This window comes from Buteo buteo, chromosome 26, assembly GCF_964188355.1.
Source record: "Buteo buteo chromosome 26, bButBut1.hap1.1, whole genome shotgun sequence".
NCBI classification, from domain to species: Eukaryota; Metazoa; Chordata; class Aves; order Accipitriformes; family Accipitridae; genus Buteo; species Buteo buteo.
The window spans coordinates 10,662,761-10,684,249 of record NC_134196.1 but is presented as its reverse complement, the minus strand read 5'-3'; the positions used below and the strand labels follow the sequence as shown (position 1 = coordinate 10,684,249).

General features: G+C 38.2%; 1 protein-coding gene across 1 annotated transcript in view; it reads right to left on the bottom strand.

Moving 5' to 3' along the window:
- The window catches only part of PAWR (pro-apoptotic WT1 regulator), an 80,099-nt gene that overhangs the window by 33,662 nt on the left and 24,948 nt on the right, over nucleotides 1-21,489 (bottom strand). Inside the window, exon 2 of the mRNA XM_075058052.1 lies at nucleotides 4,149-4,277. Within this exon, the coding sequence (XP_074914153.1) occupies nucleotides 4,149-4,277 (129 nt within the window). The remainder of the gene's footprint in view (nucleotides 1-4,148; nucleotides 4,278-21,489) is intronic.

The following is a 21,489-nucleotide window of genomic DNA, read 5'->3' as shown; positions in this document are numbered from 1 at the left end:
ATATTAGCATTTGTCCACATTCTGGAACTCAGCAAGTCTTCTAAGAGACTTAATCATCAGTAAACCAATTATTTTTCCAGCCAAATTTTGTAGGTTCTTTGATGCAAGTTTTCTTTATACGGCATATATACTAACACCTTCTTCAATTAAGAAGAGAGATGTTCATTACCCTGAACACAGTATCGTTTCTGTCCAGCTGCAAGAAAGACATTGCTGTCAAAATAGTTTCACAACATTTTCAATTTTACCGTCTCTGCTAAGCAAGAGCTAGCTTTATATAATTGCCAAACTCCACTGATTCCTAGTTAAAGTAGTAACTTTAACTATGCTTGGCCTTAGCATTACAAATTTTTAGCTAATTTGTAAGAGTTCTAAGCTTCATTACATGTAACTTATCACTCTCAGTCTGCATCCCCATACACATCAATGAGTAGTCCACAGCACTGTGACTCAAGCTGAGAACCACTGAATTGCAGCATTAAAAATAGGAGGAAAATAAAGCAAGGAAGTCAGAGCCAGATGTAACACTTGTGTTTGGGAGCAGATCTAGTGTTGATTCACCTGGTAAGGTGTGGCTTTCCACACTATCTTTTGCTAAAGTAAAGTAACAGTTCTGATTGTAATTGTTTTTCAGTGTTTGTAACGTTGCCATATTTCCAATGTAAAATAATTGAGAAGCTGATTTCTGCTTAGTTCTGCTTCAGGGAAAATATTCTCACGTCTGGTATATTTTTAGACCTATTCTTAAACAAATCTCCTATCTCTGTGCTTTGGATCAAGGACTTCAAATTCAGCCAGAGTTTTCAAAAAAATGTGTATTTTGCCCATGAGAAGGAGAACAGCAACTTCTGAAAATGCTACAGTAGAACTGAAAGATCAGGTTAAGGATTGGAAATAAAACCTTATTAGCAATGTATTTGTCCATCAAACTTGAAGTCAATAACTGTCTTGTTCACCACAGTCACAGTAATTATACATTTACAGATTTGTTAAAACGGTAATAAATGGACAAATCAGTGAAAACATCTGTAACTACAGAAATGTATTTATTCTGCTTAGTAGATAGAACTAGAAGAAATAGATAGAACTAGAATAAATATTGGTCAATGGCAACTAGAACTGACCAAATTCTTAATCCAAAACATGAACTCTACTTTTAAGAACAGAATTAGTCTTAACTTGCATAGAGTAGAATCAAAAGGAAACCAAGTCATCAAATAACACCGAAAGAACACTGTCAAATTCTGTTCAAATTGGGCAAGTTGTAAGTCTTCTAATAAAAAGCGAGTTGACGCGAGTCAGTAATAAACTGATTAAGTCTTAGCAGCTACAACTTTCTAAGGTTCCATCTGTTCTGTACATGTGCCACCCTGGGTCTTTGCCAGATCTGAGGCCTGGGACTTTCTTCTGTATTGTCAATGACAGGACACCCCTGCTGTGCTCTGTCAACAAAGTAGTGCCTGTTTGAATACAGAGGTGACGAACTTGGAACCATGTGGGATACAATTAATACAGACAGCCTGGTAAATAGAAACTGAGATTGTCGGTCAAGAAGAATAGAAAATATGGATGAAAAAAACAGGGCATGGGAATACAGCCAAAGCACTAAGTAATAATACCACTAGGGAAAACTAAAAGTGACAACTTTTGGAATATTTGCTGAAGAAGTTAAACCAGAGTGAATACAATAAGAAAGAGTCTAAAAAACAACTTGGAAAAAGCATAAAAAAACATTTCAGAACGAGGAAACCTGCCAAAGAATCTGCAAAGACAATAGGTAAGTTGTAAGAGGCACAAGCAGAGGAGACAGTTTCTCTGCAGAAATATTTTTGTTGCTGTTCACCATGGAAAAGCATGGTAAGGGTCTCACATCAGAGTACTTCTTCATGGAAGACTCAAAGGGTCTGTTTCAAACAGAAGCACTGTAGAACTTAAAAACAAATTAACAAAATGGAAAAAGCAGCTAGTTGCCAGTATGAGAAGGTACTGACTCCCTGAGCTTTGAAGAAACTATTGATGTTACTGAAAAATGTAATAGCTAAACTACTCAAGATCATATACAATCTGTCACTTAAAACTGCCCTAGTATCAGTGGTTGACATAACCACCATCTTTAAGAAGATTTTGAAGCAGACCAGAGAACTACAGACTAGTAAACTTGATATTTATACTGAATAAAGTGGTGCTAGTAAGTCTAAAACAGTTAGGGAATAAGTGAGTAAATACGATACGCTGTGGGAAGAGTCACCAGGGCACTTGTAAAATAGCTACACTTGACAAATCTAATACAGCTTTTTTAAGTAAAAAAATGTCCAGAAGAGAATGTTGGTTGACAGCCTACTGAATTTCAAAAAGGCATTCCCCAAAGCCTCTTAAAGAAATTAAGCTACACTAGAATAAGAGCCAACATCCTTTTGTGAATAAGTCACTGGTGAAAAGACAGGAAACAATGGTGGACCCTACTGGTCAGCTTTCACAGTAGATGGGAGTACCCAAAAGAGTTCCACAGGAACCTGGTCAGGGACCTGTGCTTTTCAGTTTATTTGGAGCAGAGATGTCCACAGACGCTATTCAGAACAGAAAAGATAAGGGTCAACTGTGAAAACATGCAGGATTTCTCTACTGGGAGTAGCTAGGAGGTGAAACAGGAGATGAAATTTGGTGTACATAAGCACAAAGCGAGAAAAAAAGGTAAAAATGCTTCTTAATTTGCATACACATCAGCCTCTGAGCTTGTTATTATCACTCACAGATAACTCCAAAATGTTAGAGTAGACACACACAAAAATAGTAAACTCGATGCTCAGCAGACAAACAGGCAGGTATCAGGAATTGTCAGGAAAGAAACAGAGAACAAAACAAAAACCACTATTAAACCACTCTACAACTGCATGCTGTACTGAATGAACTCTTCAGTTCTGTTTACTGATCCCAAATAAAATATAGTCAAACCGGAAAAAGTACAGGATGTTATTGAATATCTCCTGTACAAGGAACAGCTAAATAAAATAGAATTTTTCAGCCTAGAGAAAAGGCAGCTGAGAGGGGCCAAGCTCTTTCTGCGGCACTCAAGCACATAGAGGAAGCAATTGTTCCCCATGTCTTCCACTGGGACACGTTGGTAAAATCACATGGAAACAGATGGCAAATGACAGATTCAACTTAAACAAAAAGGAGGCTGTTCTTCACATTCCAGGTAATTAAGCTGTAGACTTCTTTGCCATAGGCTCTTCTGAATGTTAAACACTAACATGAGCATATGAAAGACTGGGCAAAATTTTAGAAGGAAAGCGCATCCAGACCCACTAAATTCAGTGATGCCCCCTCTGGTTACGGGTGGTTTGAAAACTATGACCGTGTGCTTGCTCTTGTCGTATATTTTTCTCCCTATGCATGTGCTATTGCCTCTGCTAACAGAGTCAAGAGGCAGAGCTGGATAGCCTCAGTGTGTACAGCTGGGTCTGCACATGCTGTTAGGTAACAGAAAGGGAGGAGAAACAAGACAGGCTAAAGAGACTAAGGGCACAAATGGAAAGAGGCAGAACATTTGCCACAGGTAGTACAGTATGCAGGAGAGGTGTACTGGGCATAACTGGCAATGTTTTGATGAAGGGGGTGGCTGCAGGACTGAGTATAACCTTTGGCAAGGAGATTGGAGAACAAAGAAAAAGAAGAGATTTCACAGAGGCAAGGGGTGTCTTCCCTAAGAGTGTGCGTGTTTGTTTCAATCCCAGAATCAGTAATTAGAAGTTTGTTAATTGACAATAAATTAAATTAGGAAATTGGGTCTTAATCTGAAAAGTCTACCTCCAATTAATTGAATATTCTAAACCCGTGAGTATTTTTCACTTGAACCTCCAGGTTTCTCTTTCTCTTATTAAACAGTAAGTTCTATGGTGAACATCAACACCATTACCTTCAAAGTCCCTACAGAAATAGAGGATTCTGTTGTCAGAACCGGTTTTCAGTAGTGTTAAGTTTGGGGAATGGAACCTCACACCCTGTTTTTAGTAATGTGACAACTCCTGAACTTCATGTTTGTTTCCATATAGGGTATAATTTACTGTTAAGTAGGAATACAAAGAAGGCCGCAGTACAAGTTTTAAAACCGAGTAAAATATCAAAATGAACAAGTGTTAAGATCTCACCTGTAGTAAGTATGAGCCAGGGGTATCTCCACTGGAAGTCTCATTTTGTATCGTATTCTGTTGGGTAATAGCATCCTCCTTCTTCCGCTCCTTCTGCCCTGCTTCATCATCTTCATACTCATCGAGGCTCTAAACCCAGAAATATTCAGTTATAAAATAGTTTTTCTATGTTGCTTCACATGCTTCCCGTATTTCACAAAATTCATGCATCAGTGAATATTTTCAAAGATTAATTTCATATTTCAGAAAAGTTTAAATGTTTAAATGCTTTTCTTTCCGTGGATATTGATATCTCCAATACAAGAATAAAGTTTGACAACTAACTGCTTTTTCTTAATCACAAAAATAAGAAATAATCAAATCAAGATCCAACTTGACGAAGCTTTAAGCAACGTTGTCCGAGCTCAGTGCTAATCCTGCTCTGAGCAGGAGCTTGGACTACACCTGAGGTCCCTTCTGTTTGAAGGGCTCTACAATCCCGCTTGTCATAAGCAATAATTTTACCACTACATAAGAGATTTTGAGGAAGTACAGAAAAGGAAAAAAAGTTAATTATACTCATCAGCTGATCTTTTTTGACACAGTGGCATCTACTGAGATTGAAGTGTCAGTCTCACCCATCTTAATTTTGCTCTCCTTGTTTCTGGTTTTATCTTTGAAAATTTACCATTGAAAATTAGTCATTTTTAAATTAGTTGGACAGTCATTAATTACTAACCATTAACACATATATAACATTTTGGCTCTTCAACACAAATGCTTCTTACTAGATTTGCTGAAATACTTGATTCAAAAGGTTTAAGTTTCTACAGCACTGCCTGTTGTCAGGTGAGAGACAGGAAAAGTAAATAAATTAAATAAATAAATAAATAAATATTGGTAACACTGCCTCTGCTCTAACTCAAAGCCACACTGAGGCCAATGTAGAAATGTGAGGACTCAACCAGCTTTGGACCAGGTCAGCTATGGCTAGATCGTTTAATGTACACAAATTTACAGAAAGAAAAAAAACACAATCTCATGTTTAGAAGACCAGCTTGAAGCAGACATGAAGCTTCCAAAAAATTTGACCACAACATCACAAGCTATTTGCCAGCATTCTACATTAAAACAAGAGGTGTGTGAGACCTAGTTACAAAAACACAGGGAACTAACCATTCTAATACCTCAGAAAAAGCTTCTAGATTAATGTGCAATTGCTTGGGAAACAGAGAACGGGGCTCCAAGAGCACAAAGATGAATGTCAAATTACTTCAATGGAAGTTTTTAATGCACAAAAAACAAAGTCACTATTCTGAGGCTTAGATACTGACGACCTCTGATATCTTATCCAAGGGATACAAAACTAGTCAAAAGCATATAACGAGAATGTTGGATGTAGTATTTTTTATTTTTTAAAAAGAAAACCAGTGTTATTTACTAGCTGAAAATAGCACTAGCATATAAAAAACTAACTTTAGCTGCTCCAAAGCAAACACTATGGTGATAGAAGTGCTAGAAAACTGACGAACTAGAAACTTACATGTTTCCAAAAGTGAACATAATAAAGAAAACATAAGTGAACCTGAATAAAGGCCATTTAAATTCTCTACAGCACTCATGGCAGAATACTAATGCAATTTCACCAGTCTACTTCTAACCAACATTTTAATGCAACTGGTGCAGACCTGTCTACTTCTATCACTAGAAACAGGCATATTTGAAAGATTATTACAGCTGAATCATCATACATTCAAAAAAACTTTCAGTAAGTGGTCTTTTCAAATAAAATACTTATTTATAAGTATTTAATTTGGTTCTCTCAGGTCCATTTTTAACACAGCCTTTAAAAAACACTGTCATGGCACATTCTAGGAGATCATCTTTAAATCAACATCCTCTATCTTTTATCAACTGTAAGGCTTAAAAATTTTGGTTACATAAGCTTAAGTATGTATCCTAATTTATCCCATTATCCTAATAATCCATTCTGAAGTGACAAAATAAGAAATAATGAGCCACTACTGTGACAAGAAATGGAGTAATCTTCAGCTCTTACAAAACCAGTCTTGTTTCAAAAGAACTACGAGGCTCACAGAAGGTAGCACATAAGTCTAATATCATGCAGATGAAGAATGATACTATGTTAGAAAGACAGGAAAACTTCTGGATTGTTCTTCTGGTCTCTAAGTTGTTCATGTAAGAGAATGGAGATCCCAGATAAACTCAAAGGAAAGAGACAGCTTGACATGAGTTTGAAATAGCAGCCTCTAACAGGCGTAGGAGAAAAACGACTGGAGACAGAAGAGACCAGTAATCTTCACACAACTCAAAAAAGCTCTGCATTTTCAGGGAACAACATTCTTTAAGGAGAAGCATAAAGCTCAAATTACAATACCGTAGGTAAAAAAAAAGAAATAAGTTTTTGTGGCGACTAAGTAGACAAATGCTCCTTTCTTCACAAATTCTCTCCTTCTTCAGATACATGCTTCTCACAAGCTTTCCAGAGACCATCAGCATTCCACAGAAATATTCTTCTCTGAATACAATTACATCTGTGAGGAAGAATGCTCTTTTCTCTTTCGATACAAGATCACCTGCTACTAACTATTGTCTTAGCAGTTTTGGACAGGAACAACATGTCATCATCCAATATGAAATTTCCAGCCACAAAATTTTAAACTAAGCATTTCAGTTAGGATTTGCCAGCAATGTCCATTCCCACCCTTTCCCTTCTTCTGAGGAAGGTCCAAGATCACAGAAGACTGCTTAATCTATACCATCAAAAGGTATTCAACCCCCCCAGATAATTTGTATTTCCAAAGATAAAGGCTTTCTTCCCAAGCAGTGACCAGTTAGATGAGCAGTTTATGTAAATCTAATTTGGAGCATATAAACTCTGCTTTCAAGGCTACTGGGGCTTGCTCCCACTCGTTTCCCCTCACTGGAGCAGGCACCAAGCCAGCTGGGTCCAACACAAGTTTGAGTGGTGAGAACCACAGAAGCAGCGGGTTTTTATTACTTGTTACAGATGAGGTAGAAGAGTCATGGACAGGTTGATCCTCACCATTTGCAGCCCATGTGGCACATTTGGCTAGGGTTGCCAATGCCTTCCTGCCCTAAAGCAGATTACTAGTCACTGTCAAGGACCTTCTGTGGCTTCCCAAACACAAAGGTTATGCTCCCCTTCCAAACATACAGACAGGCACATACCCACACACTAATGTAAACCACGTCCATGAAATGCCTGCTGAGCACAAGTCAACATGGTAACTACAGAATTTTAACATTTTACTGCTTTTTACTGAAGTTCTTAAGTTTTGTTTCAATAACCATTAGCCTTAATAAGGAAATCCATTTCTTTTGTCTCACGATTAAATAGGCTTTCTTATGCAAAATACTACTTTACATTCAATATCCTGCTTATGCACTTCTCCATCAGCTTCAGTTAGATTGCTAATCTTACTGCTATTTATATTCTAAACTAACTTTTAGAGTAATAAAAATCAATAAAAGCCAAGTTTCAGTTGCTAGATTAATTATTATTGAAAAATTAAAAATGTCCAAAGTGTTGTCACACACTTTAAAACCCATTTTTGTTCAAACTGCCCTGCAGCTGAAACTGCCTCAGCCCACAGGACATTTCAGACAGATGGATTACTGTGTCGCTCGCATTGCAGGCTTCTCTCAACTGCTACACTTTGCTTTAGAAACTAGTTTCACATCATTGAAAAAGACATAAATGCAGTAATTACTTTCTCTGTCAACACAGCAGAGAAATGGACTTGTAACCACCGAGGTATAATTCTGACCCATTATATAATTCTCTCTGTCCATTCCCTTCCCCCTGCTTTTTTATTTTGCTGCTAGGCACATACCATTTCAGATTCTTATTTTCCATTAAAATCATCTGAGTTTTGTACAGCAGATATTCAATGTGACATTCCCACATCTGATCTTAATATAAGGAATCCACAGAAATTCTTTAGGTTTTCTAGCATTTCAGTAAATGTTTGAAGCTGTAGTATAAACATTTTTCTGTAAACCTCCAGTATGGAAAATACAAGCAGAATAAGATGCTTTCAAAAGAATCAGACTGATGAAAGAAACAGCCACAAAGTTATCCCCACATTCCAGCGCACCACCAGCCTGCAGTTTAAGGAGACATTGTACAAAGAACATTTCTAATGATTCACTGCTTTGCTTCCTATAAACATTTGTGCATTGCTAAGGACAAACAAAAATTGGGGAGGGACTGTCTTCTCCATGAAAACAAGCAGTACTCCTACATGCGAAAGATCACATTCTGAGCACACACAAGCTGCTCTCGCCACAAGAAATGGTGCTGAGTCAAAATGTCGCTATCCCCATCCCCCTTCCTGCACCAACTTGCTTTTTGCCTTGCACTTCTGCTGGCCAAGCACATATCTAAGAACTTCCCAGTTCATTTCATGAAAGGTCAGTCAGGTTAGTTTCAGCAGTTTTAATTACCCCAGCTGATTTTGCCTGAACCAGATACGAGCCCATTCAAACTATTTATTTCGCAAAACTCCAGGAATGGTTGCGCTACATCAGCTTTTTAAAAATGATGAGCACTTGAGATAATATATTTAACCAGTGTAGCAAGATGTGCAAGCAGATACTGTCAGTAAAACTCTGTGTTCAACTTCACATTCTGCAATAAATAGAATCTCTACAGCACAAGCACCATCAGTTATCTTGACTTTTTTTTTTAGCTTCTTAACCATACTAACAATCTAGGAGAGGAAACAAATCTAAGCTTCTTCCCACTGTCCCAAAACGACTTTTAACAATTAAAAAAATTTTTCTTATAATCAATTTTACCTCAAGGACATTTTCCATGTTTAGTAAGAGTTCAAAATGCACTATCACAAGTTCGTATCAAGATGCTGGGTAAGTGCAAAGGTTTCCATTAAACGTAAATATTTCCTAAAACCTTCGACAGTAGAAATACAAGACAAGACACAAGAACTGTTTTTAACTCTGAAAAAAATGTAACTAGGCAATTAACTACAATAAAATACATTTTGGGAGTCAAAACTATTTTTCCCTCAGCTGATCACTCAGAAAAGCCTGCAAAAGTTAACTGCAAACAAAAGATTACTATTTTACACATCATTTCTTTATAATCACTCTTCTTACTGCAGCACTGAGAACCAAATACTTCTTTGCTTTCACCATGCACAGCTCTGATATCTGTTAAATACCATCTTCCTACCTCTTTGCACAGTATCAAACATTTCTGTCATCACCTCCCAAAATACACAGCAAAACAAGCAAAAATCCCAAACCTCAATGATGAGATTATAGTACATTTCCCCTTCAGAAACACTATTTTTAATCATACTTTTTAAACACACTTTTATTACAGTGTCCAGACAATACCCAAAATATTTAAGTAAAACGGGTTTATAGGAAAAATTGCGTCTTTTTCCCTAGGTTTTCATCAGGTTTAGCTTGCCTAAGTGCTTTTAATTTACAAGTTGGAAAACATCCTTACAGAGGTGAAAAGAGCTAATGTTATTCATAGGAACTATCTAAAATCTACAAACAGTTTTTTATGGGTATGGACTACCCAGTAAAAGATTTTATTTTTTTTTAAGAATACTTGACCTTAATTCTCACATTAAGAGAGTCCAAAAAAGGATACTGAACTCCAACACCTTATCTGAACGATCTTTGTGCACTTCTGAAAGTCTACATATCCAAATGGAGCAGTCCAATATCAACAATGAGCATGATCACAAGCATGGATTTTTAACCCAGAAAAAGAGTAAAGGCAGGAATCTTTGGTATCTGAGATCAAAAGAGACCTGAATGCAGCAATGGGTCAGTGACCAGCAGGTGGGCCAGAGCACAGCTGACTGCAGCCATAGGATGCGCTCATCCTTGACAGCGCTGCCAACAAAGCAATCGAAAAAGATGAGCATCACTTAGAGGTCAGCGAGATGCACATCTTGCTCTACAAAACTCATAGCATTCACGATTATAAGTCACATTTACATTTTGGTTGAACTCTATCCTCTTCTCACCCATAATGAGAATCTACAAGTGCCTACTTCGTATACTCAATTGTATTTCAGAGCAAATACGAATTTGCAGTCTTAAAATCCACTCAGAAATGTTTCTGGGGAAAAAAACCCAACATATTTGTCTGTATTAGAGCAAAACAACAAAGTACTTTGAATTCTTTTAAAGCTTTAAGTAAAACATCACCTACGTCAACACCAGAATGTCAATTATCCTTCATTATAATAACAAAAAGCAGCTATGTTTGCAGTTTGTTATTCAGCAAAATACACTGTTTGGCCACCACTGTCTTCAAACATACCACAAGAATGAGTTCAAAAGTCAAATGTTTAACTTAAACTAATCGCCAAAAAATCCTTTATCGCAAGGCTTGTCACGAATGATTGGTGGAAATGCTCAATTTAACTACTTAGTACGTGATATTAATATTAAAGTCACAGAGTAGAATGCCAGGGATACAAGAGAAACTGCAAAAGACAAGCTATCTAGCGTTATTGAAATCCTTCTAGAAAAAAAACAAAATAAAAAATATGGATTGGCAAGCTATCAGAATTAAGCACCAAACTATTTAATACTACAATCAAAGTTAGCATCTTAGAGCCTTTTCTGATTGATCACCATCTAAGAATGGAAGTACTGAGCAGCAGAATTGACTGAAGATCATTATGCAAAGAAGTCAAACTGGTGACACCTGTTCCATGGGGAAATTATTATACAAACATAATGACAACTCATCCAAAAGCATCACCAATGCCTTGCTCTTAAAAAGAAAATAAAAAAACAATAGCAAATAAGGAGGCTAAGAGAAAAGCAGCCAGATCCTCTTCTTGCTGTCAGTATGCTCCACAGGCAGTTCCAGCCCATCTGACTTGCAGAACTACAGGGCCCACACTTCAGATACAGCACAGCCCCATGTGCTAGAAGAGTGAAATTAAACATTCCGCTCCTCTTTGAGCTCTTACCTCTATGCTCTGATCAAGTTTTGCTAGTGACAAGACATCTTTTCCTTTCTCTGCTGATAGTTTACATCTGGTATAGCGTTAATGAACACTACATTCTGTACGCAGAAATCACTAATAGCATTGAACATACAAACCAAATCTAAAAGTTACAGAAATGCTCCCCAAAATCATACACACAAAAATTTGCTCCAAAGTGGAGTCAGTCACCAAACCCATCTCCTTAGCCTCCTAATTAACATTCTGAAATGATGCATCCTACCTAATACGAAGGTTGCAAACCAGTGGCTGAGCAGAAAAAACCTGGCAAAAAAAAGTTTGCCTGTTTCAGCCAGGAGGAAAAAAGAGAACTGTTGAGGATATTTGCACAGAAGAAATAGTTCTCAGTTTGCATCATGCCATACATGTTAGGAAACTACAATCACAGATTGCAAGAACAGAAAAGAGAACTCGTCCTGGGTGTACAGAAAACAAGCTACAGTTTACAGACTTGATGCCTGCCTACACTATCTTTCTTGTTAAAATTGCTCCTGTATTAAATAGGATTCTGGGAGATACTGGTATTAGAGAACATGTAAACTATCTGAAACAGGAGCAGTTTACCCACCAGGAACAATGACTGAACAAAAGCCACTCAAAGAACAGTTAGAAAATGGAGTTAAAATGCCTGTAACCACCATCATTTTGACTTCCACTGCCATGTACTTCTGCCAAAACTAAGCAAATAGAAACAATGCTCCAAAAGCGAGAAAGATGTATTGTCATGTAGATAAAGACCATACAGATTGAGCACCCTTCTCTTTAAAGTCAAAAGAACAGCAGAGAAACAAATCTTGGAGAAGATTAGCACACTATTTTCAAAACATAAGTATTCCTTTTAACGTGACCATGTAACATAACATAGAAGGCATCTAATTCCTGTTTTCTTCCCTAGTACATCTATGGTATTTCTAAAAAGAAATAAAGATGAGATCAGTATTTGAGGAATGTTCTGAAAGGAGATCAAACAGGTTAATCAGTGTACTATATTTCTAACTATCCTATCCTCTGAAGCATGCAGTTTGTAGCAATTTATATTGTCTGAATATCAGGTTGCATTTAAAGTGGTTTTTTTAAAAAAAATGCAGTACAGTGCCTTCATAGGTTTCTGCTCTCTTGCTTAACAGGCTAATTGTCATTTTTCTTTTTCTACCCAACTGAATCTCATTCAGTGTTTACACACAGTGGGTGTGGGATTGGTCAAACTAAACAAAGCCAAAGAGGCTGCTGACAACCAAGCGAGCACGGACAAGCCACGACAATAGACTCAGAACCAATTCCAAGGGAAAAAGAAAACTTCGGCACAATGCCTTTCTGAGACTTGTACTGCATTTCTCATTTGGGAGTGGGATCTTCTGAATCCATAGAAAAGCTGATAAAAATATCAACCAGCTTCTCTGCTCTCCCAGCTGTTTCTTTTTAGTCCTCATACAAATAGCTGTTCTAACCGGATAGATACAAGGACTCTACACTCAGCCATGGGGCAGAAAGGGAGAGGAAGTACTGAAAAAGCACCTTAAACAGGACAGGCACATATCTGGATAAAAACTGTTGAATTTGACTTTCAAGGCAATAAATAAGGACTTTTAAAGCCCTCAGCACTGATGTCAGGAATAGACAGTACTGATCAAAGCCATACAGGCAGACAAAGCATATCTGTAGTACTGAAGCCTGCTAGGGTGGCAATACACAGATAAGATCAAAAAAGTTTAAAGCTGCTGCTGCTGTGGTCAATATTGTAAGTATTTCTTGGGAGAACACCTTATACCTACAAATTATTCCTAGAGACAATGCTGTGAAGCTGTTTCCCAGCCTAGACTTCCGAGATCATTCTTTAGCTCTGCATTCGGAAGGAAGACCTCTTCCTCAGGGGCTCTGCCAACACGTTGTTGGTTTTTTTTTTTTAATAAATTCTCACATCAATGTCTAAGGCTTCTGACAGAAATCCAGTCCAGGTTCTCATAGTGCAATCCTGTGCCCTAACAGCGTGAAAGTCTTCTGTCAACAGCATTTGTACCCCTGCTTCTTATGGTAACTGTGCTCAGAAATCACAGCTCTTTTGTACCCGTATTTTTTTGAATTCACTAGTGATGCGGGGACGAGGTGGGTGGTGGTAGTGCATTCCAGGCAGTAATAAATAATATTTAATAATAGATTACTATCTTCAAGATATTAAAGTTGCGGGGGGGGTGGGGGGGGGTGTAGTCAAGTTTGCTAAAAGTGAAAGATGCAGATTAGCTGCCACAGTAATTCAAGGGCCAGACAAAGCAGGCAGTTACCCTTCCACCTGAGCAGTCAGCACTGTACACAGCCCTGAACCAGCTCAGCAGGTGTTTGACTCTTCCCATTCAAAGGCTCCGTGAGGAACTGAGGGAACTATAGTATTGACTTAGGAGTCAGGGGGAAAAAGCGTGGGAGACAGAAAGAGCTGTGGGAAAGGATGATAGAAAGAACATGTAGCTGATGCCCGGTGAGAGGGAGCTACTCAAGTAAACAGATTACAGTAGCAAAAATAAGCAAGCAAGCAAAGGACAAAGCTGTTTCAATCGGTCTGAGAGGCAAAACTACACATTATAGTTTTTTGTGGTCTTTCTGTCGCTGTCAGAGTGATCTGCCTAACTTCCCCTGCAGCACTCACCCAAAATCTTCACATTTTGATTACCAGGTCTAAGGCAGAGTTGGACATACTCCGCTGCCAGAAGATAAGGAAAACTAAGACATCAGGATGGGAACATGCAGATAGACAAGACTTAACCGCTCAAGAGCATTTCATGTGCATGCTTTAAGCCCACAAAGCAGTACCAGCAGGTTCAAGTACCTCAGTACAAAAGTAGCATTTGAATATGGTGACCTCAGAACAGAGAAGAACATGCATAGACACAAAACCAAATCAATCTAGGTGTGAGGAAATGTAGGATAGAATCATAATGGGAGGAATGAGTCACGTCATACCTTTGGTTCAAAACAACTGCACTCACTGCAACCTTACACTAGTGTAACTCATTGCGTAAGAGAGCAATTGTGTATCTACAGCAAATCAAACCAGAATAAAGCAGGAATAAATAAAGCAAGGTAAATGCTGTATAAACAAAAGCTTGTATTCACAAGTGCAGAAAAAGTTTGCACAAAAAAAGGCATTTTTCCATTAGTATTTTTTAGATTGTTGACAGACTGATAGAGTTTGGGGTTTTTTTAGCTGTACAGTTACTTGCATGCAATACAGCATAAGTCTTGGCCAGGTCTTCAGCAACCAAGAAGTTCTTTGCATGTCAAGAGGTCTACCTTTTCAGGCCAGACAGCTCAAGCAAATCATTAAGATTTCGTCTTATACAGCATTTGTTATCTTGATTCATAACATGAACTATAACATGCATTCCTCAACTGTAAAATAGGAATAAAGGGTAAAGTCCTCTTTTGTGAAGTACTCAGAAATCTACCCATTAAAGGTGCTCAGGAAACTTCGTTACATGCTGACATGGATCTGCTCTGTGCTCCAGACCCAAGGCATTGGGACGGGTGTCCCTTGCTGAGGCACAGAATAAAAGGGCTATGACAGCCCTCCCCCCATTTTCTATTGAGGGTAAAGAGAGCCTGAGGTTAAGGTTAAGACTGATACACAAATTAGCGTGCATCGTCTTCTCCATGGTAACTGTTCAACATGCGTTGTTTTCTGTAGACCAAACTGTGGTAAACACAAGGTAATTCAAGCTTTACCATCCCCCAGTGCAAGGTAAACAATTTTACATATCCCGTAGGTAGCAGAGGGCAGGAGCATTCACACCGTTACCATGGAGCAGCCCTGAGCCATTCATGTGTCCAGCCCCACAGCCTTTCACTCTGACCAAAGGGGACAAGGAGAGGAATTAGCATGAGCTGACAACGCTGGAGATGGAATTCAGAGCTCAATTCATCTCGTGCAATAACCTAGCACAGCCAAATGATACTTTAAATCAAGAAAAAAAATCTGTTATTAAGAATCTTAATGACGAAAAAAACTTTCAAGGATAAAACGATGCTCCGGTAGAGTAGGGGTCTTCATGTTGTAAACGGGGGTGGGGGGGAACCAAACAAAACCAAAAACCAACAGCAGCAACAAAATAAATGCCCCAACCATTGCTACACTGGCACTCCAATCCAAGCCAGGGGAATGCAAGTGAGGAAGTATCCGAGGAGGCGTCAGGACTGAGGATTCTGTTCACGTTATTAAAACGTGCTTTTAATTTCTCAGACTACAAGCTAAAGCCTGTAATAATGTCACTTGGAAAACAGAAGGCTGAGTGAGCATCTGAGGGTGAAAAGGAATGTTTTCACAGGCGCAGTTAGTAAATACCACTGGCTCCTGCAGACATTCTTCCTTAAATGGAAATTAACATTGCTTTAGGTTAGAAAGAAAATCTCTTGATACAATAGGAGTGATAGGCGAGCTATTAACCTTTTAGCACCTGCACTAAAAGATACAAAAATTAGCAGAAGGCTATATATATATATATATATATAAAAAACTTTTTGTTCAATAAATATTTAAAACCCTTCCCCTCCCCTACCACATGATTCTTGTCTGTAGATTTGGAAGAGTAAGGAATCCAAAAGTCTCTTAAACACTATTAAAACAATGTGGAAATAAAAAGTCTCTCTGCATATCTATGACTAACTGTATGAGGGCACTAGACAATTTAAAGAAAGGAAACTACGCCAGATAGAATCAGAACTGAACCTTCACCCTAAAGTTGAGCCAAACTTTATTTGGACACTGAAATAACTCTGCATTGCTTTGATTTTACTTCCTATTTTTTATTTTCACATGCCCCCTTGCAATTGCTTTTTCCAGCCAAGAAAACAAGACTTCTCCCTCCCCCAAGATTCCTAACAAATTTAACAACATGATGGACAAGGGCTGAGGCTCCACAACTGCTTAAATTAGCCTGTGGCCATTTAGCGATACTCCAACTCTCCCCCTCTCCCCCTCCTGCCCAGGGGCATCTACCAGCCCTCTGCATCACCTCCCCTAACACCAGCAAAACACGTCAGGGTAATTTATTCACTAGCAGAAAAAGTGAATAGTCTTTTGTACACCTTGGTCTAACTAACTATAGGATCAAATGAGTCCCAGGGTCAGCACAGGCGAGTCAGGTAAAAGCAAGGAGCCAAAGCAGCCTGGACATAGAAAAGGTTAAACTCTCATAAAATTAAAACCTCAGCAATTCAAACCAGAGAAATATTGAAGTATTCATGTAAAAGTACATACTAATGTGGAACATTATTAACTATTTTGGGATATAAATAGTGTTCCTGATAATAGTAAACACCATCTATTTCTAAGGGGAAACAAACTATTGATTCAGATTTCAGAGCTCTGACACATGGCCAAGGTGACTTCTTTAACCTGCAGGTTGTATGGGCTACAGAACAGTTTTCCCCTTGTAACCTGCACGGCTGCTAATACTCTAAGTAGCAACAGGAAGACTACTACAGAGCTGTAGAGCTCAGCCAGCCAGCCACTGGAAGTTTCACCACCATGCCGTGCAGTAGCATAGCCTCACGTTATGATTCCTAAGGAGTCAAGGACAGTGGATTAACATACTCCTTCTTACAGCTTGGCTCCACACACAGCTAGGCCCTTGTAACTGAAAGAAAACTGCAACATAAATATAAATGAGCCAAATGGAGAGACGAGACAGGCTGGACTTCTTAACCTGGCTTTTCCACCACAAACAGCATGAACTTAGAAATACCTACAGACTGGTCGAACAGCCCAGCCTCATCTTCTGCTCATCCTGGAGCCTGCACTGCCCATTCTTCTGTCCTGGCACAACGTTTACCTATACGGGAACTGATCCCACTGTAAATTAATTCATCAAAACACAAAAATGTTATTTTCAGACCTGCCACTTCCCCTATTATAAAAACAGGTGTCCCCACAGAACAAAAGGGATATAGCATAAGGACAGGAACCGCTAGACCTGGCCTAACTTCTTGTGAAATTTGTATCGAATTACCCCCTCTCTTGACACAGATATGTAAAAATGTCATTAAAATATGTATACCTTGTATACATAGCATTCATGTTAGTAATTTCTCCTGCTAACATATGAGAGTAATTTTAGGAAGAAATATCCATTGAAATCAAGACCACAAACACTGTAACACAGCTATTGCGCTACGCCCTGTGTACTACTGGTATTCTCTTATTACTGCTTTAAGTAAAATTTTCCACATTTTTTTAAATGGAACTCCTTTTTCCTAAAACAATTAGAGCTCTATTCACACTTCCATGAGGTTTTTTCTTCTAATTCTGACCTGGATTTGTAATAAGATAAAAAGAAGGTATTGTTAATTAAGCTGTAGTAGTTTATGCCTGAAATGTAAGTCTGGCCTAGAATCTTTTCTGTCTGTGAATCTGAAAATGTGAAACAGCTACGTTAACATTTGACTATCTTTATATATAAAGGGGTACCTTATTAACTGGATTTGGGGTAATAAAAGGCTTTGGCTCTCTTCTGTAGCTGCTTCTCAATTTATGGTTTGTGTTTGAAGACTTGTTTTTAGAATGTGTGAGAAGGAAGACATAAGTGCATCTATGCATTGTCATATTAAACACCCACAAAGGCTTTCACAGTCATTCACCACTGATAAGAAATGCTGCAAGAAAAGATTTCTCCCAGAAGTCCAGTTAACATTATAAACAACCTATTGGGTTGGTGACAGCAAAAAATGACCTTGCAAATAGGATGCTAACTGATTCACTTACGCATCTCATTTAACTTACTAAGATTTTGTTGCAAAAACAACAAATACATTACATAGAAAAACCACAAACATAAAACCACACACACAAAAAAAAGGGCATATAGAGCAGTCTGCCTAGAAAAGCAATCTTCATCAGTGGAGATCTTAAAGAACACATCAGTGTCAGATAAATGTCAGGGATAACATAGGTACAAGGATCCTGTTGGGACAAGATGACAAACTAGATGATTCAAGGTCCCCTGCAGCCTTATTTTCTAGGATTTTATAGCAGTACACTCTTTGCAGGAAAAGTTGCAGTAGCAACACATATAACAAGGAAGGATAACAAATTGCACCAAGAATGTATTTCTCCCCGCCAACCTTCATGCATACATCCCACATAAACCAACTGAAGTTGCACAGCAAACTGGGAGAAGCAAGCGTAAGAAGCAGCAGGGGAATTCTGCGATTGCACCATCCAGCATGTATGGGACTGCAGCACTTCAGCTCTTCATCACCACACATGGGCATACGCATCAAGAACTCCCTAAGCAGAATATTGCTCTAATCTGGGAAGGTAACGGTATAAAAAAGGAACAAAAAGTTTGTTTTACACCTGCTTTGCTCTCAAACACATTCCCACTCATCCCTGCCAAGAAAGGATGCTGCGATCATTGGAGTGTTTTCCTGAATGAAGACAACTGCTCTTATGTAATTTTGATGTACACACTTTTTTTTTTTTTAAAGCACAGAAGATCAGTTCTTAAATTGTGTTTTTCCCCTCCTGACCTTATCCAATTGTCTGCACCATAGTAGTAACTTCAATTACTACTAGTCTGTCATATCTACCGAAGAAACTGTGATCCATATCCATTTTCCCTGCTTGTTCAGTCAAAATTACTACCAACCTCTGCCTTCCTATTAACACAAGCTATTCACAAGACTACAACAGACTTCTGTGGCTAGCATCTGCTGATCTAGATTTATGCCCCTGGATTTGCTTTTTTAATTGTAATCATAATTTTATACTCAAATTCTCTGAAAACTCATCCAGTATTCCAAGGTTTCTTAGAAATCAGTATTACTGGACCAGAGACTACTTTGGTCAATTGTTTTGAGTGCAAGTTATCTGGACATGCTTATTTCCAAATGTTTGTCTTTACTGGAGATGAACTGACTCCCTGGAAAATCCTCTGACATGAATAGTTATTCCTGTTTCCACCAGGCAGAAAACAGAAATATTTCTTGAACATGTGCTCCTAATGGCAAGCACTCAATGTAGCATAATAATACCAATCTAACCAGAAAGACAAAACAACATGACTTAGATTATGACCAAATAATTGTTTGAGGAAAAAATGGCACATTTAAGTGAGACGGGATCCTCCAAATGAAATGTAGCACTTGGCCAAGGCTATGCTACCAGACCTCTGAACTGATTCATTTAAAGTATCCAAACTGACTGTTTGAAACAAACCCCTTATTTTGCATTGTCATGGGCTAACAGCACACCCACTATCAGTAACTCTACTTTAAGTGAGCAAGGCAAGCAAGAGGCACAAAACTAACACCATCATAGCTGATGGCTGACCATAACCCCAAGTCTAAAGCAGATCTCTCTGGCAGATGAATGCAGCTTCTACTGGAAGCAGGACAGGTCCAACCCACTCCGCAGTGGTCACAGTTCTCAGATAAGAATGCTGCTTCCAGAAGAAATATCTGAAAGCCACTGGTTGAACCATCGATCTGCGTGTGGTGCCAAGTGCTGGAAACATTGGGGATTTATCTGACTGCACTGGCTTTGATACATTATACTTATTTATAATCTTTTAAAAGAGAGACAACAAATGTAATTTTTTTTGTTTTTCTTTTTAATCAATCCAACAGTTTGTTTTATTTATTACACTCCTACAGTGCTTTAATTTGTGGTTTTCTTCAAATGCCACCCTCCACTCAGCTGCACCACTGGCAAAGCTAACCATGCTGAGCTTTTAGTTATTCAACAGTGCAGACTAAACATTTACCTCTATTTGCCACAAAGCACATGCACTATTATAGTCTATTCTTAAAGACAAAATTTTAATTGAAGTATTTGTAAAGAATGCCTATTTTGAAACACAGCTTTCAACTGCTCTGTGAAACCCTTTGGCAAGGATATTGTGCATTCCTAGGAGGATTTAAATTAGTTTGCTGCAGACCAAAACCTGGGTTACGGATAGTAACTTGGATACAGACACACACACACACACACACACACACACACACACAAAAGAGAACATTCTCATTCCTCCTGATCTTTTTCCTCGAAAAACACAACCATCAACATGCAATGTCGGTTTTAATAAGATAACATGAGGGGGTTTTTGGTAAGTGAAAAATACTTACTGCAATACTGTTTCTAAACCACATTAAACCTGTTTGTACTTCTCAAAACTACTACGGAATCTAACTTTGTAAAATCCTATGATATTTGAACTTGAAGCTGCTAGTTTTAAACTGACATTTGAAAAGATAATTTTACGTTGAGGACTGGAATTGTACATCTCTATTTCAAATGCAATTCCTGATTTTTTTAATAGGATTTGAGACATGCTTGTCTTAAAATAATTTATTTGTTCACTCCAATCTGATTTTTCCCCTCAGCCTATCAGTAGGGCATCAGAATAAAAACAGGCCTTAACATAAAAAAGAAACTTAAAACAGTCTCATTAAGTCACATCATCTCAGCATTCAGTTCCCATCTTCTAGGGAATCTTCATATACATGATAATTAGTTTCCTGAAAGGCTAAGACTTAAATGTCATTTCTTTGTGGTGTAAATTCTAAGTATTCATAGTAAATAAATTAGTGATACTCTTTTATTGCTTAAAGCAATGCAGAAGCTTGAAGCAATCATACAACTGGCAAAAATTAGGAGTTCCCAAAAAAGGAAGTAAAACTTCATTCTTCACATTCCAGTAGACTTAAAAAGGGCTCCATTAACACTAACGGGGAAAGGGCCAGTGACCTAGAACTTTACTCGTGGTCCGAAACTATTAATGAAGTCTGAAGAATAAAGAGTAATGGGTATTCAAAATCCAACTCCTGTGATGTAGCAGGAGAATGAATAAGCTGTGCTCTAATTTACTCTGACGTGCAGCACATCATGGCTGCAGCAGCAGTATGTTAGAACAGACCATCTTTCAGGAGTCACATTCTTGGGAAATGGCTGATTCCTGGGGATTCTCACACAGCCTTTAGTTTAATAGCAAAATAGTTTTAAAAAAAAATAAATCAATCAAACAACTTTTCTTACACAAAAGTCAAAGAAAGAAAAAGAGTTGGGGGGGGACAGGACATCTTATTTAGCCTTATTTGAGAAGGAGACCATAAAATCAAATGGATTTTATGAATACTCTAGCATTATTACTCAACACTATTGAGCCTTATCCCATCCGCAGATTTTACATTACGGATGTCACATTTACTCACTACTGGAAGACAGAGCCAATCTGAGTATGCCCCTTGAGAAACTCCCTCAAACTGTCAAAGAAAAAGACTTTTGGGCATCTCGGTTGCCACCTCTTGTTACCTAGCTAGCACATGCT